Source organism: Miscanthus floridulus, chromosome 8 (genome assembly GCF_019320115.1).
Source record: "Miscanthus floridulus cultivar M001 chromosome 8, ASM1932011v1, whole genome shotgun sequence".
NCBI lineage: Eukaryota > Viridiplantae > Streptophyta > Magnoliopsida > Poales > Poaceae > Miscanthus > Miscanthus floridulus.
In genome coordinates this window covers 35,738,262-35,764,180 of record NC_089587.1, presented here as the reverse complement: position 1 = coordinate 35,764,180, position 25,919 = coordinate 35,738,262, and the positions used below count along the sequence as shown (strand labels likewise).

At 50.7% G+C, this 25,919-nt stretch overlaps 1 protein-coding gene across 1 annotated transcript; it reads right to left on the bottom strand.

Annotated features, from left to right (window-relative positions):
• Nucleotides 1-5,967: 5,967 nt before the first annotated feature.
• Nucleotides 5,968-24,069, bottom strand: LOC136471596 (F-box/kelch-repeat protein OR23-like). The gene is made up of 2 exons (XM_066469340.1): nucleotides 23,030-24,069; nucleotides 5,968-6,764 (listed from the first exon to the last, which is right to left on the bottom strand). Exons 1-2 carry the CDS (start codon nucleotides 24,019-24,021, stop codon nucleotides 6,476-6,478), a joined length of 1,281 nt encoding a protein of 426 aa, XP_066325437.1. The 5' UTR covers nucleotides 24,022-24,069; the 3' UTR covers nucleotides 5,968-6,475.
• Nucleotides 24,070-25,919: the final 1,850 nt, after the last annotated feature.

Here is a 25,919-nt window from a genome sequence, read left to right as displayed (position 1 = left end):
AATTGATGATTCGTTTTGGTTTTTGAATACGCATTCTACGCTGCTAGAATATACGTACGTTTATAATGTTCAACGTTTTGTATAAACTATAGTACGAAGGACCTTTAGTCAAGGATCAGCGGTACAATCCCATAGAGCAGATCCTGTTCAAGTTCGTGCTGCATGGTTTGAGAGCTGAGCTTTTAAGTTAGCTTTCACTTTTCTGAACAAGCGAGGTGGTGCTAATAGGTGGGACTGGCCAGCAATTCCAGTATATTGCGTACTGGGCCGGCCCATCGAAGCTCCTATAAACACTCGGGACTAAAAGACCTTTAGTCCCGGCTGGTAATACCAGCCGGGACTAAAAGTATATCTTTAGTCCCGGCTCGTAATACCAGCCAGGACTAATTGATTTCCTACGTACTAGTGTAGCAGCTAGCTAGCAGTCCTCGATGGTCAGCCGGGATCAGTCGGGACTAATTGATTTCCTACGTACGTAGCAGCTAGCTAGCAGAGAGACACGTACTGACATGTCCTGACGGTGAACAGCTAGCTAATGTACTAGCTAGCTAATGTAGCAGCTACTCTACGTACTAGTCCCGGTTGAACAAAATGTCGCTCCCGTATTCGGTTGGAGACCTTTAGTCCCGGTTGGAGACAGCAACCGGGACTAAAGGTTCATTTCTAATCTCAGACGGAGCCTAACCGGGAGTAGACTTTTACTCCTGGTTGGAGGGACCAGCCGGGAGTAAAAGTTAACATTTAGTCCCGGTTGGTAGCTCTAACCGGGACTAAAGGTCCCCTGCAACAAAAGGCTGCCACAGTAGCCATTGGGTAGGACCTTTAGTCCCGGTTAGAGCTACCAACCGGTACTAAAGGTTTCTCTAGTTCCGGGCACGAAAAATACCGGGACTAAAGCCAAATTTCGAAGTGGATCAAAAGTCGTTTCTCTACTAGTGGACGTGTGATGCCTATAAGCGCGTAAACCTCCAAGTGAGTGGATCGCCACAACGGGGACTAGCTGCCGGCAAGCAAGTGAACCTCGGTGAAAAATCTTGTGTCATCATTGTCTCCAAGGATTTCTTGGTATTCATTGTGATTGATTGATTGTCACTTGCCATGGTGGTATATCTTTACTACCTCACTTTTGTATTTACATTCCTAGTGTAGCTAAGCTCTTTAGTGTAATTAGTTTTGAGAGCTAGCTTGTGTCTTGTCTAGTGGTTAGTGAGGATCTTTAGTTAGTCTTTGAGAGCTAACTAACTTAGTGGTAGTGACATAGCCTCTTTGTGTGAGCTAGAGATCATAGTGACTAGAATTATGGATAGGAGGCTTGCATTTTGAGTAGGCTAGCGCAACACTCGCTTCGCTTTATAATTGTCTAATCACTTGGCTTAAGTGTTGTTGTAGAAATTTTTGTAGGCTATTCACCCCCCTCTAGCCATTAGGACCTTTCAGGGGCGCCTATCTCAGGCCCGGGCCTTGGCTAGCGCCGAAGGCCGGGAGGGAGCCAAGGATCTGGTCCAGACATCCATCGATTGGGAGACTGAGGTTCGAGCGAGCTCCCAGGTCCCGAGCAGAGGAGGTGGGCGTGCTCGGGCTCGGCCCAATTCCTTAGCTGGAGGGTGCGCGCGAGCGTACCCAATGGGTATAGCCCAAGAGGCCCCGAGCGATCCTGGAAGGGTCGGTGGGGGTCCCTCGGTCGGGAACCTTTGATTCCAAGGCTTAACATATCCCTAGGTTAGGATCTTGTCAATGTTCCTCAATGTTCAAGTGCTCCAAACAGCTTACAACAGGGGTATGCAAGCTAGGGTTCTACAGATAGAATGCTTGATATAGGAGGAATCGATTGTCTAGAAAGAAGGCCTAGCTCACCTTATATAGCTAGAGGGGCCAGGTTACATGTAGAAGTGTAGGGTTCTCCAAACCCGAGTGGTCAGGAGCCCGAGGGAGGGAGTAGCTAGTAAGCTTGGTCAGCAATCCTTCCAGTCTTGTCAGTATGTCTACGTATGGTCATCGAGGGCTTGCTCCCCACGCTAAGGCACAACGTACATGGTGGCGGCAGTGTGCCGGTCATGGCGGCATTGTGCCTCCCGTGGTGGCGCCATGGGAGTGGTGGTTGTTCACCAACTTTCCTGCATGGCATGGGCTCGTTGTAGTCGTCGTCACCTTCGTCCTGGCGTCTGTTTCTTTGGGATGAAGTCGTGATGTCATCATACTGGGAGGACAGGTGTCCCTCGCGGGCCTCCCACCCCCTGGGTCATGGTTTCGTTACCTCGACCTCCCATGGTCAGGTCAGGAGCATAGGAGCCGGTCAGAATGGGAGAACTAGCTCCCGGTCGTGATTCACATGCCGTAGTGGTTGTGATCGTACGCCCGTTCATCAGGCTGGACGAGATTTGGACGGTGCCAGGCCACACGGGGTGACGTAGCCGAGTCGAGATGTTGTCTTGTCCGGCAGTGGAGTGTTGCCCAAGATGACGCTCTGCCCCAGGAGTGGACGGTTAGAGGGGCGATCATCCTTCTTGTACCCGGTTGAATGCATGCGCGTGCATGTCGCAGGTGCATTTAATGCGCCCACCACACCTTCCGTCCTTCCCTAGCGGCTAAGGGCTGGAGGCGGTCAAGGGCACCGCACGGCGTGTGGTCGAGATGTAGGAGAGGTCGAGGCGTGCCTCGTACGGCTCCGGGGAGAGAGGTTGAGGCGAGCCACGGTCTAGCTGGGCTGCGGTCATCTGAGCCGTCCTAAGAGACTCTTCTATCCACGTCTTGGGGGTACCCCGGTTATGTACCCCCGACATATAATATCAATGGGTTTTCTAAGTTAAATAAAATAGATAATCATCTCTAATCAAACATATTTAACTATATTTGATAAATATATTTATTTTAGATTAGTAAATTAATAAAAAATAAATAAAATATTTACTCATATTAAATAAAATTAATAATGGCACATGCCTTAATTAAAAAGCTAATGCACATTTGCCTTAATTAAGTAGCTAATGCACATTTTCTTGCTGCAATTAAATGCAATTAAACCGGTGATTGGAATGGCATTAGTCCAGGCAAACATGCAGCAGCAGCGAGGCGGTCGTTTTCCTATGCCTGGAGTCCAGCCGGATGCTTGGGGCAGGCAACGCACCAGTGCTGCAACCAAACAACGCACAGTCAGCTTCCAGGCAAGCTACAGGCGAGGCATATTTCTGTCAGGGTTCAATCCAAACACACCCTGAGTCCCTCGGCCCTCTCGGCTGCTCGGCATGGCATAGCTGACGACTGACGCCGCCGCCGCGACGCTCAATGCTCTCGCCGGTATGGTTGACGCCCCACGCCCCCGCCTCCCCAAGAGAGAGCTCGTGGTCGTCTGCTGCCACCGCCGCATTCGACGTCTCACCACTGTGCTCGACGCTCCTCCTCCTCCGCTCCGTGAAAACTCGTGGTCATCCACCGCCGCTGCGCTCAACGCCCCCGCCATTGTGCTCACGACGCGCCTCCTCCCCACCGCGAGTCCTCGTGATTTGCTGCTGTCGGGAAAGCAGGGAGATGCTGCTGGCCAGTCGGCCCTTGTGGCCTTGTCTCCTATGGTTGTTTTTTTTTTTTTTTTTTTTTTTGCTTTCTGAGATGTATTTGGAAGAGGAATTGTTTGTCGATTTCATGCTTTCTACCGAAAATCCGATTGTTTTCTCTTTGATTTCTCACTTTAGAGGTGCAACAATTTTCACCGCACATGACCGCTACCGGGATTAACGAAACACAGTTCCACCCGGAACGGCCAGGATTGCCTGGAATGGCCGGAATTGCCCGGACTCCAGGCTGGTATTGGATGCTATGTCTTCTGTGCCGCTTTGGTGGCCGGCACGAGATGTTTCGACCATTCCTGCTGGTACCAGAATGGAATTGATAACCATGGTCTTGTCACCGTCATCACCTTTGCTCCCCGTCTCGGTAGTAGATTGAATCTTGTTCTTTCTTCTCCTCGAGCCCAATCGTCAAAAAGTGCGTTAGACTCCAGATGAGATCCGAATCACACACGAGCAGGGGCTAGCACGTCCAAAGGTTGCAATTCAACCAACAACACAGCGAGAACACAGCGGACCAACGAAACCGATCTAGAGACCGGTTAGGCCGATTTTGAGCCTGTTCTTCGCGTAGACAACTCCCGAATACCTGTCAGGAAGACCCGTCGGGGAGGAGCACGTGGAGGGTGTCTAGGACCAGCAAGGCTGCCTACAATGCCGTCAAATCTCGCAGGGAGACGTGACGAACAACAAAGTAGAGAGAAAAGAGGGTAAAAGGGGTTTGAAGATGTGTTTTCGACGATTGAGTGTTGGATCCTTCAATCGGTAGTGATCCTCTCATATATATAGTGGGGGTGGTCTTATCCCAATAGAAAACGAACCCAAATCGCAATCTTTAAGTTTCTTATAAAAAATCATCCAAATCTAGATATAAAGGAGTTTGAGTCGGACTGGAACATGCGAACCGGCCTAGTCGGTTTCCAAACCGGCCCGGCCGGTTTCCACGTGGCCGGGCAGCCACACGCCAGGCAAACCGGCCTGGCCAGTTCTAGAACCGGCCTGGTTGGTTCTATTGCACCCATACCGGCCTAGCCGGTTCCTGGCCGGTTCAGGTGCACTTGCATGGCAAAAAAAAAAATCTTCTGAAATTCATGATTAATTCATTCAGACTCCAAACGAGATGAACCATATATGTTTTTCAATTAGCTCAATAAGAGTAATGCAATGGTGCAATCAAATCTTGCATTTGAGAAAGATTCCTAAACCGGCCTGGCTGGTTTAGAAACCGGCCAAGCCAGTTCCGGCTGGGTTAGCACCCTTGAATCGCTGTTTCTTTGTCCGGTCTCCAAATGGGACCATCTAAATATGTTTTATGACTATCTTGATGATAGAAATTATGACTATCTTGATGATAGAAACATGACGGCGGAGCCCATTATACACTTTGATCACTTTTGGTTGTCAACAATGGGCTTCGCCACCCACTCGGCCTTCCAGATGGCCTTATGTGTCATCCCGGCGGTAGGTTCGAACAGCTGAGCCAGGTGGTGGGGGTTGGGAGCTGAGAGGCAGCCGTGGATGCCCGTGGACCCTGCCAACTGCCGTCGATGTTGGGCAGGTGCGTGGCGCTCGTGGGTAGGATGAGCAGGGAGGGTCCCAGGCTAGATAATGCGGGTGTCCTCGGCGACCTCAAGCGGTTCATCTACGAGCAAAAAGGGTCAGCTACGCCAATAAGAGCTAGATACAGCGCTAGAGAAGGATCTAGAAACACCCGGTTTTGAACGGCTTGATCAAAATCCAACGTCCGAGAAAAGGAGGCAACATAGCTTACTGAGACGCAAGAGACTTTGGTGCAAGATTCGTCTTGTAAGGGCGTGTTTAGTTTAAAGAATCAACTTTATTCTAGATAGAGCGATGCGTCATAAATCTATTCCTTACTTATTCTTAATTATTAGCTTGTAAAAAATTGGGTGATCATGGATCAACTCATTCTATTTCATAAACCAAACAAAAAATTAGAGTGTAAGATGGTGATGGACCACGATCATTCCACCAACCAAGCGCCGTATAAAAAATTAGGATGCTACAGTTTCAAATATGCTTTAGATCAACCTACTGCTAAATGGATGTACCGAAGAGCGCTGAGCTCGTATTGAATATATACTTTTGAATTGAAGGAACAAATATGAGCAATGATATGAATGTGATTTTATATTGAAATATTAGGGTTCTGCCCTCTGCTGTGCATCTATTCTAACAACTAAAACTGTTAGTACAATTACGAGTTTACGACCAAGGCCCAATAGCATCTCAAAATCACTAACTAAATTGTTAGATTGCTTAATATTTATCCAATTCTAATATTTGTTGCATGTCATTAAATTTCACATATGTTTTGCCTATTTTGTTGTATATCAGAGATTCTACATGTCTTGCCCGTAGCAGCTGGACGGACACTTAACTAGCAATCTTTTAAAAATCTCAGAAGAAAAACTATATTCTGACCAGTGACAATCAATCTCAGGAGAAAAAATATATTCTGACCAGTGTCAATCTAAACGTTTAAACAGACTAAACGATCACCTATCTTTTAGCTATTTATTCAAGGCCATTTAAACAAACTAAATGTTGATTAAACAGGATTAAACGGACACGGCAAGCCACTATACACTATTTACAGGGCGTTAAACAGGCGAAACAGCCGTGTAGGTAAACAGTGATTCTGACAGAATAATAAGAACATGCTGGTGCAATTTTTATCTTCCTTGTTAGCAGCAATCACATTCAGCACCAAAGACACCAGTTCCTGCGATGTAGAACATATGTTACCTCTACTGTGTATATACACGCTGGCACACAAACCTTCAACTATCTGCTGGGGGCACTTCAAGCATTAGACATTTTCAGCTATATTTGCAATCGATTTTTGCGCTTGCCACCTGAATCTTTACAGTTAATGGTGACCACCAATCGATCTACAACTCAACTGTACACAGAGCTGCAGTCCTGAAATCAATGGGTGCATCAACAGGTGGATGCGTGGTGAGCACTCTCCATTTCTTCGTCACAGGGTTGTACACCTGAAACTCCATAGCTAGCTTCTTCTTCAGCTGCCTCCACGGACCAGAGGCTTCAACACGAACTTTTGCAGATCTGAGCACGTACAGTTCCCCGTTCATTGGTATGAAACCGCAAGATTCAGTGTTTGGGATCTTTCTTCTCGTGGTTGCCTCTTTCAGCCACCTGTTTGAAGCGAAGTCATACCTGAACACAGTCATGTAGAGAATATAAGTGACATATGAGTCTTGAGCCAAAAAATGGCACAGATTTTTTACATAGAGGATGGCCCGGATAACAGAATGGGGCTTGAATAATAAGTTAATAACGCTTGTGAATTGCAAAACATGAACATGCACATTTCAGAAAGAGCAAAACAATTTAGATATTATAAGACAACAAAAAAGATGGTTTCAATAAACAAGCCATTAGCTGCATGCAATTAAATCATCCCTATATGGAAGTATCAATTCATCTTAATGGAAGGTAAGAGAAATTTGTTGTAGACAATTCCAACCTCTTGAGTGAGCAGTGCTGAAGTTAAAGGCCCAAACATAAATTCGGTTGACATGTGGTTACTCTTCCCCTATATTAGTAGACAATGTGGTACAAATCATATCTACATATATGCAGCGCTGGGTAGCTTGGGCGACAATAAAGAGGGTCCAGCCCAACTACAGCTACAAGGCCCAACGGGGCTGTACGGCTAATTCTAACATTAACAAACTTGCCTAACAATTATTCCTTAATTCCCTCCTGTTGTCACCATGTTGATCAGCATGCCGCCGGTGTGGCTCCCTCCCGGTATGAGGGCTGGGCTGCCGCCTAGAGCGTCAGCGCTATTGCCGGCCCACGAACGAGGCCGCAACACTTCCCTCCTTCCCGACAAACAGCTTGTCCTCGAGTGGCCTCTGCTGCAGTACGACCCTCCGACTAGACCAAGTGTTGCCAATAGGCCACGGTTGAGAAGAGCACGCACAATCTTGGACAGGGCCCAAAGAAGCAAGGGCTCAGCTTGGACAAGGAAGCCGGAGTGATCCTAGCCGCCGTTCTGTGGTGGAGGGCTGGAGGCAAAATCTCCCGCAGCAAACTCCACCATGCGGCGCTTCTTGTCCTGCTCCTGGGCCGGCAGCAACCTGGCCCGTATCTCAGCAAGGAACTCATCGTGGACAGGAACGTGGCCGATCAACGACCAAGCACTGCAGGTACATGACAATGATGCGGTTGGTCACCTCCAACTGTCCGTCCGTCGGAGGATGGAAGGCTGAGTAGCAAGAGCTGGACCCCGACTAGCGTGAACAGCTGCTCCTAGAAGTTGTTGGTGAAGACTGGGTCATGGTCACTCACAATCGAGCAAGGGATGTCGTGGAGCCGCATGTGTTGTCGAAGAAGGAACGGACAACAGAGCAGGCGGAGTAGGGGTGGCTCAAGGCGATCAACTGCGCCAGCATGGAGTAGCAGATCATGGAGAAGCAATCCATGACTGTGAGAATGACTGACTTGCCACCCACCCAAGGAAACCCCTCGACAAAGTCCATAGCGATGTTGCTCCAGCAAAAGACCTACCGGATGGAGATGCTCCATCTTGATGCGTTGGCACACCGCACAGCCACGGATGACGTTGTGCACTAGCCAGCCAATGGGCATGGGCATTGTGGAAGGAGGCACGCATGTGATGAAGTGTCTTCTGGGTCCGCTCATGGCCGACCTCATGGCATGGGCATCGCGCAGTAGCTGCGGCCATAGGGCAGAGTCAGGGACAAAGACACAGCCCTGGAAGAGCAACAGACCATCGACCAGGGACAGCTGGTAAGCGCCGTGCCCGTGGCCAACTATGTCTAGAGGTCTTAGGCCAGAGGACCCGACTAAAGTTTGGCCCACAGGGTATCGAAGATGCTGAAGTGCGGCCCCGAAAGTCCTCATCCTGGCGAGAGAGCATCAGGCGTCGTGTTCAACTTGCCTAGCCAATACTCAACCGAGAGGTCGTAGCCGAACAGCCCGATGACCCACTTGTGTTGCGGAATCGTCATGAGGCGCTGGTCAAGGATGAACTTGAGGCTCCAACGGTCCCCTCCAGACCATGAATTGACAGCCCCAGGTAGGGCCGCCAATGGCGAATGGCATTCACGGGGCTGATGAGCTCACGCTCATAGGCTGGCAGCTTGGAATGATGAGGGGCCACCACACCGCTGAAGAAAGCAACAACCCCATCACCCTAGTGCAGCACCACGCCAGACACGTCATAGTCGACGACGAAGCGTCTGTCGAAGTCGGGCAGCTACAGGAGGGGCACCAACATCAGCTCCAGCTTGAGGGCCATGAAGGTCGTGTCGTCCTTCGCTGACCATGAGAAGGCCTCCGAGGAATGTCGTCAATGGGCCGGCCACACCACCTAGCCGTCGATGAACTTCTGGTAATACCCGATAAGACCCAGGAAACTGGGCAGGGCACGTGTTGTGCGCAGCTGTGGCCAGGCCTCCACCGCAGCCACCTTCTCCGGACCCATGGTGATGCCCTCGGCCGAGATGATGTCGCCAAGGTACGTCACCAAGGGCTCGCCAAAGAAGCACTTGGCGAAGAGATGATGGCCACGCATCTGTTGCACCACAATCTTGACATGTGTGAGTGCTCAGCCCACGAGGAGCTATATACGAGGATATCATAAAAAAAAAACAAGTACAAAACAACAGATGAAGGGCTTTAGGAGATCGTTCATCAAAGCTTGGAAGGTTGTCGGTGCGTTGGTGAGACCAAATGGAATCACGAGAAAATCGAAGTGGCAATGCGTGCGGAACGTCGTCTTGTCGATGTCATCAGGGTGCATGCACACCAGGTGGTAGCTGCTATGAAGTTCAATTTTGGTGAAGAACTGCACCCTCTTCAGTTCATCAAGTAGCTCGTCCACGATGGGGATAGGAAATTTATCCTTCACAGTTTTGTCGTTAATGGTGCAGTAGTCCACGCATAAACGCTAATTGTGATCATGCTTCTTGACGAGGAGCACCGGGGAGGAAAATGGTGATGCGGACTCCCAAGTGATCCCCTATGTGAGCATGTCCTCACATTGGCACTCAATCTACATACTTTTTGCTTGTTTTCACTAATTTCTCCACAGGTCTAAATATATTATAGTTGCTATGATCCTTAGATCATTGGGGGTTGGGGGATAACCATTGCCAGGAGGATGGCTGGTGAAGGGGGTGAGATTGAGAGAGGAGAGAGATTAGGAAATTGGTTTGTTATTGCTTGATTCATCCAAGGCTGATTACACGATATAAATAGGCCACTAACCACATGGAGATAATAATAATTCTCCTAATTTGTAGCCCCTGATTGCTAGCCTGGAGATAATAACAAATAGACCTACTTGACGTGACCTAGGGTTAAGCCTTTCACATCTCGGCTTACCTTTGTTATTTAAAATGTAAAATAAATTTGAACTGCAACTATGTCCACCTGGATCCCATGGAAGGAGCCCAACCGCTAGCTTCATGTGGAATGAAGAGTGGAGGATGTACCAGCCCACTAGTACGCTGGACCTGCCCAGCACCAAGGTGAGTGCCAGAACAAATGAGACGGCCATCGCCATCGGTGCTTGATGTTGGGTTGTGCTGGTCATTCGCCGCACCGGGAGACCGCATAACCATATCTCTACTTCAGCTGGAGCCGCAGGACGTATAGGCGAGCCCGAGTGGTTGAACGTGCAAGCTGCGATTTGCTGCAGCGACGGGCTGAGCAGCATGCGCGGTCTTCCGCACCATCTGCCAACAAGGAAACCTCGCCCTGCTGCTTGCAGGCGCACCGCTGCCCGCTCCTCCGATGATGGCCACACGATGGCCCTGGAGATAATAGCCAGACGCTGCTCCCCACAGAGAGACTGCACCCGCCGGCGTGCCAGCAGCGACGTGCTGCTGCCTGTAGGCGTATTGCCACCAGGCGTTCACATGCAGTCTTTGCCTCGAGCAGCGCCATTAAGCGATCCAACGTTGTGGACATATTATGGAGCCCCTCAACAAGGGGCCGTAAGGCATTGTTGGCAGCAGAAGCCATGGGAATGGATCGAAACCAAAGCAAGCTGATCCCAGATGCTAGGATCCTTAGATCATTGGGCGTTGGGGGACAACCATTGCTAGGAGGATGGCCGGTGAAGGGGGTGAGATTGAGAAGGAGAGAGATTAGGAAATTGGTTTGTTATTGCTTGATTCATCATCCAAGGCTGATTATACGATATAAATAGGCCACTGACCACTTGAGATAATAATTCTCCTAATTTGTAGCCCCTGATTGCTAGCCTGGCTACTAATGCCCCTGATTGCTAGCCTAGCCACATGACACCTGGCCACTAATGCCCCTGATTGCTAGCCTAGCCACATGACAATGGTGATGCCGAATAATTTTTGCTTGTTTTCACTAATTTCTCCACAGGTTTACATATATTTTTGGTACTTCAGTATGAATTAAAACAGTAAAAAACTGATTAGCTAATATCTTGACACAGCAGCTGCCTATTGTCCGCCGTTTGATAGAGCAGATAGAACACAGTGTGGCTGGTAACTTTGTTTATTGCAATCTGGTTTTCAGATCCTTGCCTATTACATGCACTGAGTCACTAGAGCGATTTTGTTTGAACCTAAGGCCCATATGTGTCCATTCCATTACCAGCAGGCAGCAGCTCCTTGTTTGTTGCACCTAGGCACTAAGATATGACAATGTTTCACACTTTCAACCTACAAGGCTACTACTTAAGTGGCATCATGAGAACCTTGTATTAGGCTATAATAATGTAATTCACCAATCAGTTTTGTTATATATTCTAGCATCGGGGTTACTTGAGTTTCCGAGCCTGTAGTATCTACATACAAGTACGTATGTAAAAGATCTTAGTAGGTTTCTTTCCAATCCACTGATGTATGAACCTTATCATATATAGGTCAATCCAACCTATCTGATCAAGTGTATGTATTAACCTAATCAAATCTTGTTGAGCCCACATACCCTGCTTTCACCAACAATCAATAACACTAATGTGTCCTTTTAATCAGCACCACCTTGCCTAATTGATAACATTAACGCTAAAAGTGTTGCCCCTATTCTCCATCACGTCACCACATTAAAAGCATGCATTGCACATGCAAGTTTTTTAGTCCACAGATTCTAAAATGGTAGCATGAACTGAAAGTGTGCAATTAGAATATTAGTTAGCATACAATATTTTATTTTCACTGACAAAACAAGGACGTACAGTAGTACAGTTCTGATTCATGTCAAATTCATTGGCTTACTACATGCTCACTGGAGCACATACTGTCACTACTGGTGGCTGTAGTTATGCACCAAAATCTTCTGCATTCGAAGGGTACATTCATGCCCTGTGTCATAAATTTAAAATACCATGACCAGAACCTCATCTAAACATCCTCACCGTGGTAGGGCAACCAGGTATGAAATCCCCTAGGCTCCTGCCAAACCACATAACCTCATCTCAGAGGCCAACAACAAAATGTTCACTATAGGAGAGACTCCATCAAAGACACAGCGATGACAGTGATTTCATATAGGCCAAGCTCCAATGATGATGATAGAGTTGGGGCCTTGCCAGGCTTACCCATCCACCACATCATTAGCTCTAGGACACCAATCATCAAAGGACCTCTGAATTAACTACCATGTTTAAGGTAAACAAATTGCATTTGACCACTTAAAAACTTAAAAGTGTACAGTTGTTATGAATGTCGGCTTATGCTGATGCTTATGCTCATGTAAACTGAAACATAGTAATCAAAGATGATTTAGTGACTCTTCCAGGATTTTCATGATTTGAGTTGGACATTGGTAGATTTAATTATGGCATCATCACTCTTCTCCCAAAAGTTAAGGAGGCTAATAAAATTCAACAGACCTATTTGTCTGTTAAATGTGATATATAAGATTTTCACCAAGACTTTGATGTTAAGGCAAGATAAGGGTCATGGGCACTGGGCAGAATCATAAACAAGAGCCAATCTGGTTTGTGGAAGGATAGGAATATTATGGATGGTGTCATGGCTCTTCATGAGATTTTGCATGACACTAGAATTAAGAAGGATGGGCTGGTTCTAAAGTATGAAAAAGCCTATGACAAACTCAATTGGGAATTCCTTTTTGAATGTCTTAGGCAGAGGGGCTTTTGTACAAAATGGTGTGAGTGGATTAAATTGGTGATCATCTCGCAGCTACTTCAAATCTGGCAAGGGAGTCAGACAAGGAGATCCTTTGTCTCCCTTTCTGTTCAACATTGTTGCAGACTCCTTAGCTAAAATGATTAATCTTGCCCAAAGGAATAATTTGATCAAAGGCCTAGCGCCTGAATATATTGATAAAGGGGTGTCCATTCTACGGTATGCAGATGACACCATTCTTTGTTTACAAGATGACAAGGATCAAGCTTCAAACCTTAAACTCCTCTTGAAGCTATGTCAGGCTTAAAATCAACTTCTCTAAGAGTGAGGTGATCATGGTGAGTCAAGATGACATTAAAAGTATGGAGTTTTCCAATATGCTCAATTGTTGTATTGGAAAATGGCCGATTAAGTACCTAGGGGTCTCTATATCTAGCTCTAGACTTCATGTGACTGACTGGTTTCCAATTGAGGAAAAGGTTCAAAAGGCTGGCTGGATGGAAAGGAAGTACTCTGAGTCTTGGGGGTAGATTGGTACTTATTAACTCTTGCTTGAGTAATCTGCCTGTATATGCTATGTCAATGTATTTGTTGCCTTTGTCAATGATAAGATGGACACTGTCAGAAAAAAAGTTTTTCTGGCAGGGGAAGTCTAGTCCAGGATCACTGAACCCAAAGAAAAAGGGGGTTTAGGGATCAAGGAGCTTAGAAGGATGAATGTTAACCTACTTTACAAATGGTGGTGGAAAGTTGAAAATGGTACTGGGATTTGGCGGAAAATTGTGCACAAGTACTTGAAGAAGGGGGGGCATAACACATCTTAAGAAGAGCAACAAGCATTCCCCTGTGTGGAATGATTTGTTGAAAATTAGACATATCTACTCAGTGGCGGACCCAGGATTTGAACCTAGGGTATGCCGAACAAAAATATCTCGCAATCAATATGGTGTATAATCTAAGAGACTAAGATATAATCTAAACTTAGCGGATACCAAGCACAATCGAGCACCAGTCGACACGAGCTATAGTCTGGGGACTAAAATACTTAAGAATGTTAGACTTCTAATTTAGACTTTCTAAATCTAACTAGTGATAATATTTTTGGCTAAAATCTAGAGTAGTCCACGGACTACCTTAAATCAGGCTGGGTCCGCCCATGTATCTACTTAAGGGGCAGGACTATGATCGTGGGTAATGGAAAAGCCACCAGTTTTTGGCATGATAAATGGTGTGGCCAGGTTACCTTAGCAGATAAGTTCCCTCAACTTTATATTATAAGTGAAGAGCGGGACTGCTCAGTTGAAACCATGAAGCAGAAAAATTGGAGCCTCACCTTCAGGAGGTTGTTACATGAGGATTTGGCAAAATCAATTAAGATTGCAGGATATTGTCCATAGATGTAATGTCAACATTGAGAAGGACAGGGCTAGTTGGGAATGGGAGAAGTCTCTCTGTGAAGTCGACATACAAACAGCTTTGCAAGAATACATAGCTGCAAGAAAATTTGGAAATCCAAAATTCCCCTAAAGGTCAAGGCCTTCATGTGGTTGGTCTTTCAAGATGCTATCCTCACTAAAGACAATTTGAGTAAACGGCTAAACGCAAATGGAAAGGCAATGTTCCTGTGCCTTTTGCACAGAGAAAGAAAGTGTGCAGCATAGCTTCTTTGAGTGTATGACAGCCAAATATATATGGAGTCTAATGGCGTATGCTTTTGGGTCTAACCGCTGATGGATAAGTCTCATGTGTGGCTGGTCTTTGTGGGGCTATGATGCTCACATGACATTTGTATGAGCTTGTGTGAGAAATAGACAAGAAAATTGCCCCAACTCCTAGTGTCATCCTCTCTCGATGAGAGTAAGAATTCTCCTACTACCAAGAGTGAGAATTCAGCGACTAACAATTGGTATCAGAGCCGTATTATCCTGTAGCCTAAGCATCTCTTGCTCATCTTCTCTCCCAGCCCCACAACAGCCCCAGCTGTTGGCAGCAGCAGCTCCTCCGGCCGCTCCTGTTCACTCCTCTCCTAGCTCGTCTGAAGCAGCCCTCTCCCCACGCAGCAGCCCCCCGGTAGCGCGTCATGTCCGCAGGGCAGTCTCAGCGCTCGGTCGCCTCGAGCACGCGGCGTCGGCAGGAGGCCGAACTTGCCGCGGCAGAGGAACGCGAGCGAGCGGCGGCAAGGGCGTCGAGGCCGGCAGCGGCGGAGCTAGCAGCAGCCAGAGCGGAGGCGGCGAATGCAGCGCGTGCGGCGGCAGCGGAGGTCGAGGCTCTGCGCGGCAGCATCGGCAGCTCCATTTCCGCTGACGACACCGCCGACGCGGACCTCGAGCTGCTAGGGAGGGAGGCAGCGCGAGCACGGGCGGCGCAGTGGGCAGCCGTGCACGTCCACGAGCGTGGCGGTAGCCCAGACAGGCGCGGACGCGCCGGCGGCGCTCCTGGAGGAGGCGCGCACGGCGGTGGCGCTCCTGGGGCAGCCGCGCACGCCCACGAGCGCGGCGGCAGCCCAGACAGGCGCGGACGCGCCGGTGGCGCTCCTGGAGGAGGCGCGCACGGCGGCGGCGCTCCTGGAGGAGGCGCGCACGGCAACGGTGGCGGACGGGTCGATGGAGAGCGCGGCCTTCACAAGCAGCGTGGCTCTCTCTCCCCGGATCGGTACCGACGGGTCGATGGAGAGCGCGGCCTTCACAGGCAGCGTGGCTCTCTCTCCCCGGATCGGTACCGTGGTTACCACGGGCTCCAGGCTGTTGTCAGGGACGTCGGTCCCGGCGGTGGGTGGTCTACCCTCACCAAGACCAACTACGTCGAGTGGGCTGCGGTGATAAGGGTAAAGCTCCAGGTGCGGCACATGTGGGAGGCAGTCCGGTATGGCGACGTCGACTACGACCTAGATCGACGGGCGCTGGATGCTCTCATCGCTGCAGTCCCGCCCGAGATGCAGTTCTCGCTTACCAGCAAGCGGACCGCCAAGGAGGCTTGGGACGCCATCGCTGCGGCACGCATCGGCAGCGACCGCGCCCGCAAGTCCACACTGCAGGCACTTCGCAAGGAGTGGGAGAACCTGGCCTTCAAGCCAGGTGAGGACGTTGATGACTTTGCTCTCCGTCTCAACACTCTGTTGCAGAAGATGGTGCAGTTCGGCGACGACACTTACGGCGAGGAGAGAGCTGTCGAAAAGCTCTTCCGCTGCGTCCCCGAGAAGTACAAGCAGATGGCTCGCTCGATCGAGTCTCTGCTGGATCTCTCCACGATGTCGATCGAGGAGGCGATAGGTCGCCTCAAGGTCGTCGACAGCGATGAGCCACAGTCCCTCTCGGGGCCCATCACCACTGGCGGGAAGCTCCTCCTCACTCGGGAGCAGTGGCTTGCCAGCCAAGGTGACCGGAGGAAGGGGGAGCCTTCTTCCGCGACAGGCGGCCGCAAGCGTGGCAAGCCACGCAAGGCGCGCAGAGACGCCCAGGCCGGGGCGCGAGGACGTGCCGAGGGTGATGCCCGCGGAGGCGCCCAGGGCGGCGCCACCGGCAGGCACAAGCCGGCACGAGACGACGCCTGCCGCAACTGCGGCCAGCTTGGCCATTGGGCCAAGGACTGTCGACAGCCACGACGCGGCCAGGCCCACGTCGCACAGGCGGAGGAGGAGGAGCCGGCTCTGTTCATGGCACATGCCAGCATCGAGCTACCTCCAGTGGCACCGGCCGCAGCGGCTCTCCTCCACCTTGACGAGCCAAAAGCACACGCCCTCCTCGGCGATAGCTCCGGCAACGACAAGACTGACAGGTGGTGCCTCGACACCGGCGCCACCCATCACATGACCGGTCGACGGGAGTTCTTCACCGAGCTTGACTCTAGCGTCCGAGGCTCCGTCAAGTTTGGGGATGCCTCCGGCGTGGAGATCAAGGGCGTCGGCTCCATCATCTTCACCGCCGTGTCTGGTGAGCACAGGCTGCTCACCGGAGTCTACTACATCCCCGCGTTGAGGAACTCCATCATCAGCTTGGGACAGCTGGATGAGAACGGTTCGCGCGTGGTGGTTGAGGACGGAGTCATGAGGATTTGGGATCGTCGTCGTCGCCTTCTTGCCAAGGTATCCAGAAGCGCAAATCGACTCTACGTCCTTAACGTGCAGGTGGCACAAACCCTCTGTCTCGCTGCTCGTCGGGACGACGAGGCGTGGCAATGGCACGAGCGTTTCGGGCACCTTCACTTTGAGGCCCTGAAGCGGCTCAGTGCCACGGAGATGGTGCGAGGCTTGCCGTGCCTCGACCATGTGGAGCAGCTCTGCGACGTCTGCGTGTTGACGAAGCAGAGGCGACTCCCTTTTCCCCAGCGGGCGAGCTTTCGACCCAAGGAGAGGCTCGAGCTCGTGCACGGGGACTTGTGTGGCCCGGTGACACCGGCCACACCGGGAGGACGACGCTACTTCCTGCTGCTCGTCGACGACCTCTCCCGCTACATGTGGGTGATGGTCCTCGGCAGCAAGGGAGAGGCTGCGGACACCATCAGACGCGCGCAGGCTGCTGCGGAGGCGGAGTGCGGCCGCAAGCTGCGCGTGCTGCGCACCGACAACGGCGGCAAATTCACGGCGGCTGAATTCGCGTCGTACTGCGCTGACGAGGGCATTCAGCGCCACTACTCCGCGCCGTACAGCCCGCAGCAGAACGGCGTCGTCGAGCGGCGCAACCAGACGGTTGTGGGGATGGCTCGGGCCCTCCTCAAGCAGAGGGGGATGCCGGCTGTCTTCTGGGGAGAGGCGGTGGTGACGGCCGTCTACATCCTCAACCGCTCGCCTACCAAGGCGCTCGACGGCAGGACGCCGTACGAGGCTTGGCATGGGCGCAAGCCGGCGGTCTCCCACTTGCGGGTCTTCGGCTGCCTCGCGTTCGCCAAGGAGCTTGGCTACATCAGCAAGCTCGACGACAGGAGCACTCCGGGAGTGTTCATCGGCTACGCGGAGGGCTCGAAGGCCTACCGCATCCTCGACCCGAAGACACAGCGTGTGCGCACGGCGCGCGACGTTGTGTTCGACAAAGGGCGAGGATGGGCGTGGGACAAGGCAGTGGACGACGGCTCGGCTCCGACGTACGACGACTTCACTGTCGAGTACGTCCACTTCGAGGGAGCTGGGGGAGTAGGCAGTTCTTCGGCGAGCGCGTCTACCCCTGTTTCCGAGCCTCCACCGACCCCGGCACCTGCTACTCCGACAACACCACGCTCTCCAGCCAGGACTTCGGCTGCGATGAGCTCTTCGCCGGCTCCACCACAGCCGACAACGCCACGCACTCCAGCACCGACAGGCACCACTCCGGGCACGTCTACTCCACCACCAGCTCGTGTCGAGCACGGCCCGGTTGAGCTCGCTACTCCGCTCTCTCACGACGAGGAGCGCGTCGACGCGTACCACGACGGCGAGCCGTTGCGGTACCGTACGGTGGAGAACCTTCTCGGCGACCAGCCGGTGCCGGGACCGGTGCCTCACGACCTGGAGGCGCAGTTGCACCTTGCGTGTGACGACGACGAGCCTCGGTCGTTTGCAGAGGCCGAGAGACACGCGGCATGGCGCGCCGCGATGCAGTTGGAGATGGATGCGGTTGAGAAGAACCGCACCTGGGAACTTGCTGACCTTCCTCGTGGTCACCGCGCGATCACCCTTAAGTGGGTGTACAAGTTGAAGAGGGATGAAGCCGGCGCCATCGTCAAGCACAAGGCTCGCTTGGTGGCACGAGGTTTTGTGCAGCAGGAGGGGGTCGACTTCGACGACGCCTTTGCTCCCGTGGCACGGATGGAGTCCGTGCGACTCCTCCTTGCGCTAGCTGCCCAGGAGGGCTGGTGTGTTCATCACATGGACGTCAAGTCGGCGTTCCTTAACGGCGACTTGAAGGAGGAGGTCTACGTGCACCAGCCGCCGGGATTTGCGATCCCCGGCAAGGAGGGGCAAGGTGCTCCGCCTGCGCAAGGCCCTCTATGGCTTGCGGCAGGCACCGAGGGCGTGGAATGCCAAGCTGGATTCCACGCTAAAGGGGATGGGCTTCGAGCAAAGCCCGCACGAGGCGGCCATCTACCGACGGGGCAATGGAGGTAATGCCCTGCTGGTGGGTGTCTACGTCGACGACTTGGTGATCACCGGCACCAAGGATGCGGAGGTGGCGGCATTCAAGGAAGAGATGAAGGCCACCTTCCAGATGAGTGACCTGGGGCCTCTCTCCTTCTACCTGGGAATCGAGGTACACCAGGATGACTCTGGGATCACGCTTCGACAGACCGCCTACGCCAAGCGCGTCGTTGAGCTAGCTGGGCTCACCGACTGCAATCCAGCTCTCACTCCGATGGAGGAGAGGCTGAAGCTGAGCCGCGACAGCACGACGGAGGAGGTGGACGCTACGCAGTACCGGCGTCTTGTGGGGAGCCTTCGCTACCTCGCCCACACACGGCCGGACTTGGCATTCTCCGTCGGTTACGTTAGTCGGTTCATACAGCGACCGACGACGGAGCACCAGCAGGCTGTGAAGAGGATCATCCGCTACGTTGCGGGGACTCTCGACCACGGCCTCTACTACCCGAGGTGCCCTGGGGCGGCACACTTCATCGGGTACAGCGATAGCGACCACGCCGGCGACATCGACACCAGCAAGAGCACGAGCGGGATCCTCTTCTTCCTCGGCAAGTGCCTCGTTAGCTGGCAGTCGGTCAAGCAGCAGGTGGTGGCCCTGTCCAGCTGCGAGGCCGAGTACATAGCGGCCTCCACCGCTTCGACTCAGGCGCTCTGGCTCGCTCGACTGCTTGGTGATCTCCTCGGCAGAGACACTAGAGCGGTGGAGCTCAGGGTGGACAGTAAGTCCGCTCTGGCCCTGGCAAAGAACCCCGTGTTCCACGAACGCAGCAAGCACATCCGGGTGAGGTACCACTTCATCTGAGGCTGTTTGGAGGAAGGGAGCATCAAGGCGAGCTACATCAACACCAAGGACCAGCTTGCGGACCTGCTCACCAAGCCCCTTGGGAGGATCAAGTTCCTTGAGCTCTGCTCCAAGACCGGGATGGTTCAACTCTCCCACAAGACGACGCACAAGACTTAGGGGGAGAATGATGGATAAGTCTCATGTGTGGCTGGTCTTTGTGGGGCTATGATGCTCACATGGCATTTGTGTGAGCTTGTGTGAGAAATAGACAAGAAAATTGCCCCAACTCCTAGTGTCATCCTCTCTCGATGAGAGTAAGAATTCTCCTACTACCAAGAGTGAGAATTCAGCGACTAACAACCGCAGACCGGGTAATTTTGATCAATATTGGATTTGGATTGGTAACAGTTTACCTCAGGGTAAACAGGTGTATGCCATGGGGCTGGCAGCTATTTGCTAACCAGAAACGTTCTGTGTTTCGATAACAAGAGAATTAAATCTCCTACTGAGATTGTTTGTATGATTTGCTCTTTTATCATTTACTGGGCAGGTCTGTTAAAGGAAGATCTGGAGAAGCAGGTAATCCAAGGGGTGGAAGCTGTGAAGACGATTGCCTTATTCTTCCACAACAAGGACATGGAGATGCAATCTCAAGATGATCGCCAGTTGGTTCCTTATGTTAGTTGTGAGGGTATCAGCTGTATGCGGCCTGCGTGCTGTTTGGGCAGGAGCCCTGTACTGCGGGCGGTTTTTTGGTACTCGCTGCGCTTTCATTTCTAGTTCGTGGTGGTAGCTTTTGTTCATGAGGTTGATCCCTTGGTGATCATTTTCATGGAAGTGTTGCCTTGTCCACGTTTTTGTTTAACCACTGAAATCTGTAATTCCGTTACGTTTGTTATGAAATTCGGTTTCGAACCTTGTGGGAAAAAAATATAAACTGAAACATAGATAACTATATCAACACCACCTTCATAAAAAATCTTTATATCTAGGTCGTGGTTGATCTTTTTGTATAAGGTGATTGTTTTTATTCTCTTTTTGCAACCCTCTTATTTGTCTATCTCACTTTTAAAGTTTTCTCTGATGGTTCCACGGTAGTGGCTAAGTTTGACATGGCCTCTTTGCTCTCCCCCCCCCACAAACCCCAACCAACTTATCAAAATACTAAAGGACACTTGGATCCAACCACAACTAGGCCCCCAATCTATAATCATTTTTGGATATGTACTAAGAACCAGGAGGAAAAATCTGCAGTGATGACCTTATTACGATGAGCTATATGCAGATTGTTACACAGATCAATGCGCCAATTACACGGTGTGCTTACACTATACCAACAATAACTGAACAATGTAACAAATATCTGAACAGATATGGAGTGCTCTTAACACAAATACAGCATGCTTACTCCATACCTGTAATACCCGCATAACAGATATTTGAACAGACATGGAGATATCTGTAAACTGAAGTGAATGTCAGTGTACACAGTACTCAGTCCAAAGGATGAAATGGTTATTCATTTCGATGGCCTCCAAAGAAGCAAATAAGTTGTCAGACTTATGTTAGTTATATAGTCACATGTAAGTTACTCCTATAAGCAAGAGTCTTAAGTGGTGGCCTAGTAGGTTCTCAAGGGAACTTATACCTCTACACATTATTGACCACAGAAAAGGCTTTATGACATGCTATTGCTACTATGAAATTCCTGAATCCTGGCACAATCTCACTGTGTGGCTGGCACTAAACCAAACTCAGCCTACGAAGAAGACCTTCTCATGCAGGTTAGAAAACCCCCAAACCCCTGCCCCACCCATACACAGGGGCACCATAGCCTATAGGATAATGACCACGACCGGGGCCGGACCATAGACCTGTGCTTTGGCGTGTGACAGACGAGGGGATTTTTTTAACCCCAGCCTAAAAATTTGCTCCCACGGGGAATCTAACCAAGGACCAGAGGAGTGCTACTCAAGCCACCTAACCAACGCAGCTAAAGGCCCTTTCACATGTGGCTGGCACTTGACAAGGTAAACAGCCCGAGTTAATGAAACTCAGATCTTGTATTTTAAGTTCATTATTTACTAGGACTGTCACCTTCTCTAGACAAATGTAGAAACTTGTGCATGAAAAAAGAGCCATATAAACAACTTTACTGCAATATTATGAACCAAAGAAAATGTAAAACCACCAAAAATATTGTGAGTAATCCAAATTAGATAAGAACTAGTACACATTGACTTCTGATCATCAAATTTAGTAGGTTTAAATATCCGTAATATGTAACTGCTCTGTTCATAATTTCAGAAAAAAAGAAAAAGAGATGATAGTACGTTCTGTAGTTTTAACTATTTTGCCATTGCAAACAGTTGACAATTTCAAGGTGAGAAGATATAAAGCATCGATAAATTGATCATACCAGAATGGTCTTTCTTGACAAGCGGAATGGTGACAACAAACTATGAAATCCCACATCAGCTTTCTACACACTAATAGAACCACCAGACAATGAAAATCCAGAAATCAAACAGAGTTCGCTTCACATGTTCCTCCAATGAACGCTCATAATTCTCCGTTTGCATTAACAGGGAGTGTAACAAAACAGAGATGTAATGATTCTCCATGAGATATCCCCCACAATACAACACGGTTGCATCAGAGAATAAGCGCCAGCATAACAATAACAACAATCTCAGAACACAACAGGAAGAAACACAAAGGTATCATTATCATTTTTTTTGTCAATTTATAGTTTGTCAAACAAAAGGTAGGGCATCCTTAAAACGATCAGATACTGAGCATAATGGAAGACTACGCCTCGGTGGTGGAAATTAGAGCCAAGCAAAGTGAGAAGCTGCTCCCTGCCAGTCCTCAAGCCCCCCACACATCCACTAGATTACATTAATTTGGACACTTTGATTATTAGACAATCAAATAGAAATGAAAGGTAAACAATCAAACAGATGGTTCAGCCTCTTCAGTAACGAACATGTGAAATTTATAGTGTGTTTGGTTTGAGGAGCCACTCCATCCTACATGAGGTGATGCATCATGAGTCCATTCCTCAAATTTGGTGGGATGACTCCATTCCTCATACTAGTACTAATTATTATCTTGTGAGGAATGAGGTGATAATGCATAATTCATTCCACAAACCAAACAAAAAAGTGAAGAATGAGTAGATGATGGACTAGCTCATTCCTCAAACCAAACAACCTATTAATAACTAAACTGGAGCATGACAACCACAGAAGAAAAGTCTACACTATGCAAGTAGAAGTAAAAATGGAAGGTAGATTACTTAGCAATCACTCAAATACAAAAAATTACATCAAATTAACTACTAAGTTGAAGCAAATAAAATAAACAGGAACGTGTGTACAAAGAATTATAAGCAAGGAAAGCAAAAGACAATTCCACTGACCTGAAGACATCATTGCCGTCTAGCATGAACACCTCGGTAATTCTTCCATCATCTGCAGATAAAGATGCAATGGGGCCAAGACGCCTCCTCTCCCCTTCCTCCCACATGTCTCCAATCACCCTCCACTTACCACTCCATAGTCCAAGCACCACCGCATCCCGGCAGTACACGTCATTTGGCACCACGCCTCCCAACGTGGTGTATCCGTCATAGCCGCCCATCACCCAGAACTCATCCTCACCACCGTCCCCTGCTCCGCGTGCCAAGAACCCCACGCACCCAGCCCGATCACGAGGCATCGAGGCACCAAGGTGCCACGACTGCGCGGTGGCATCATACCACTCGGTGCTGCCCGTGCGGCTGCCGATGGAGGGGAACATGGGGTGTCGGGACCCGCCACCGGCGACAAGGAGCCCGCCAGCACTGGGCGTGTGGGCACACGCGAAACTCCCCCGCGGGAGCTGCATGTCGGGAAGGCGTTCCCAGCAATGTCGAGAGTTGGCAAGGTCGAGCCGGTAGACCGCGGCCGAGGCGGAGGGTTGCCCCAAAGGGTAGCTGCGGGCGTCGAAGCAAGACCCGCCGAGGACGTAGAGGTGGCGGCCAACGGCGAGGGCGGCAAAGTTAGCGAGCCCGTAGAGCTGCGGCGAGCAGGGGAGCGGCGGGAGGGGCCACCAGGCGGTGGGCGCGGCGGGGTCGAGCAGGATCGGGGAGGAGAGTGAGGGGTCGGTGGGGAAGAGACAGAGAAGGTGGCGGCGCGGGAGGCGGAGGCTACGGCGGAGCGGGAAGAGCGTGGCCGCGGAGAGGAGCAAGCACCACGCGCGCGAGGTGGCGCGGAGGCGGGACTGGTCGGGGAAGGTGAGCAGGCAAAGGATGACAGTTGCAACGTCGTCCGGGAGCCCCGGGATTAGCGACGCCGCCACTAAGGCCGAGCTCGTACGCAAGGCTAGGGTTCCGGCGATGCGGCCGGAGTCAGAGGAGGACGACGAGGCCATTTCGTTCCCCTCGTGGCCTCGTCGCAGGATTGACTCCAAATCTCGATCTTTTTTTGAAAGAAAAAAAAAAGTCTAGATAACCCTGAACTATTGGACCTGGCCTACTTAATGACTTAATCCCCCATCTACATAACCAGGCGTCTAACACTTAAAACTTTGACAAACCGTCTGATTTAGCCCCCGGGTGGTTTAGGCGTCCGGTTTTGTAGACATGGCGGTCCAACGTGGCAGTCGCGGCAAGGGTAGCGTCTGGCCCCAGTTGTAAGGTGCCCCTCAACTGAAATACGCCTCCCTCGTCTCCCTTTTCGTCTCTCTCTCTCTCTCCCTCTTCGCCCGCGCAGACCCAAACATCGTCGAACTGGTGGGATTAGGGTTGCCGCCGAGACTAGGGGGGTCGTCGGAGGGGCGGTGGAGGTGGATCAGTAGTGGCTCGAGCTCTTGCCATGGCAAAATCAAGCAGCCGATCGTCTCGGGGATCAGCTTCAACCGGCCATTGTGGCGGCACCGACGTCGAGGTTAGAGGCTCGTGGGTGCCGTACAGCATTCCCCTCTCGCTTATCTCCCCCAGTTTATTGCGAATGCTAGATGAAGGCGCCAAGGTGGATTTCTTTGGACTATAGAAAATCCTGGGCGTAGATAGTACAGGTGCAAGCACTACTATAGAAAAACTTTCACGCAACATTTGACTTTGGCTCTCCGAGGCGAGCGGGCTGGTTGCCCGCCTCCATTATTCGGTGGTAGGATAGCCCCCTCTCTCTCGTGCTCCTCTCCGCTGCCCCCTCTTCAGCGCTCCTCCCTTCCACCGTCGGAGGTCCTTCCCCTATAGATCCACCATGATCTTCTCTAGTAGAGGCAAGCTATGCAGCTACAACAGTGTCTAGATCCAGTGAGGGTGGGAGGGCCTCTCCGGTGGCACGCTCACCGAGGCAGCCAACCTCGCTCCTTAGTGGCAGGGTCGCATCCAGATCCGATGAGGTCAGGAGGGGCCTCTCCGGTGATGCACCCACAGGGGCAGCCATTCTCGCTCCTCGGCGGCGGAGGTCGTGTCTAGATCCAGTGGGGGTAGGAAGGGCCTCTTTAGCGGTGCGCCCATTGGGGTGGCCAGGCTTTGAGTAGGCTCCATGATGACGATGGTGGTGACGGGTCATAGATCCAGCAAGAAGCGACGGCGCATGGATAGGCTCGGTAGGGCTGTCCATGGGGTTTTCTTTTTTGTTTTTTATTTGATTTACCAAGGTGGGCATTTGAACCGCCTCAGTAAAGATCCATTTACCTTGACCTTTAGACCAAGGTGGTTGTGGTGCCCACCTCGGTTAATTTTTCTGTAGTAGTGAAGATGGGCAATGTAAGGCAGCAACTCTTTGCTCAATTTGGTGTTTGTAATGAATGCTTTGGTTAGTTTTATGGATTTTGTGGTTGCAGACGCTGTAGGACTATGGATTCTTTGTATGGGTTGATCCACCCACATCAGACTGGATCAAGGAGTTGTTGATGGCCTGAAGAATGTTGTGTTTAAGTTGAAGTGGGAGAGGAGAGAGCATGTTGCTGATGAAGAAAGGAGAGAGCATGTTGCTGATGAAGGCAAGACAAGCATTTTGAGGAGGTTGAGAAGATGAACCATTCCTTGCAAAGGCAGTTGCTGAACATGGATGCATAGTTAGAGGCCAAGGACAAGGAGTTGCTCAAGAAAGATGAAGAGTTGCAAGGCAAGCAGAAGGAGTTGGAGGCATTGCAAGTGAAGATGAAGGGAATGAAGAATGGATGCACTAATTTGTGTGGTTTCATCTGTGTGTTTGTGGTGGGCATGATGGTATTAGGATGACATGATGGCCTGTAGATCATGTTTAGTTGAATGTTAGAGCAAAGTAGGCATGATGGTTGTTTGTAAGATGAATGAA

Excerpts from the sequence above, each read along its gene's own strand:
- LOC136471596 (XM_066469340.1), bottom strand. The coding sequence starts at position 24,021 with ATGGCCTCGTCGTCCTCCTCTGACTCCGGCCGCATCGCCGGAACCCTA. Across the intron at positions 6,765-23,029 it reads GACGGCAATGATGTCTTCAG|GTATGACTTCGCTTCAAACA; the intron begins GTCAGTGGAATT and ends GACTGTGTTCAG.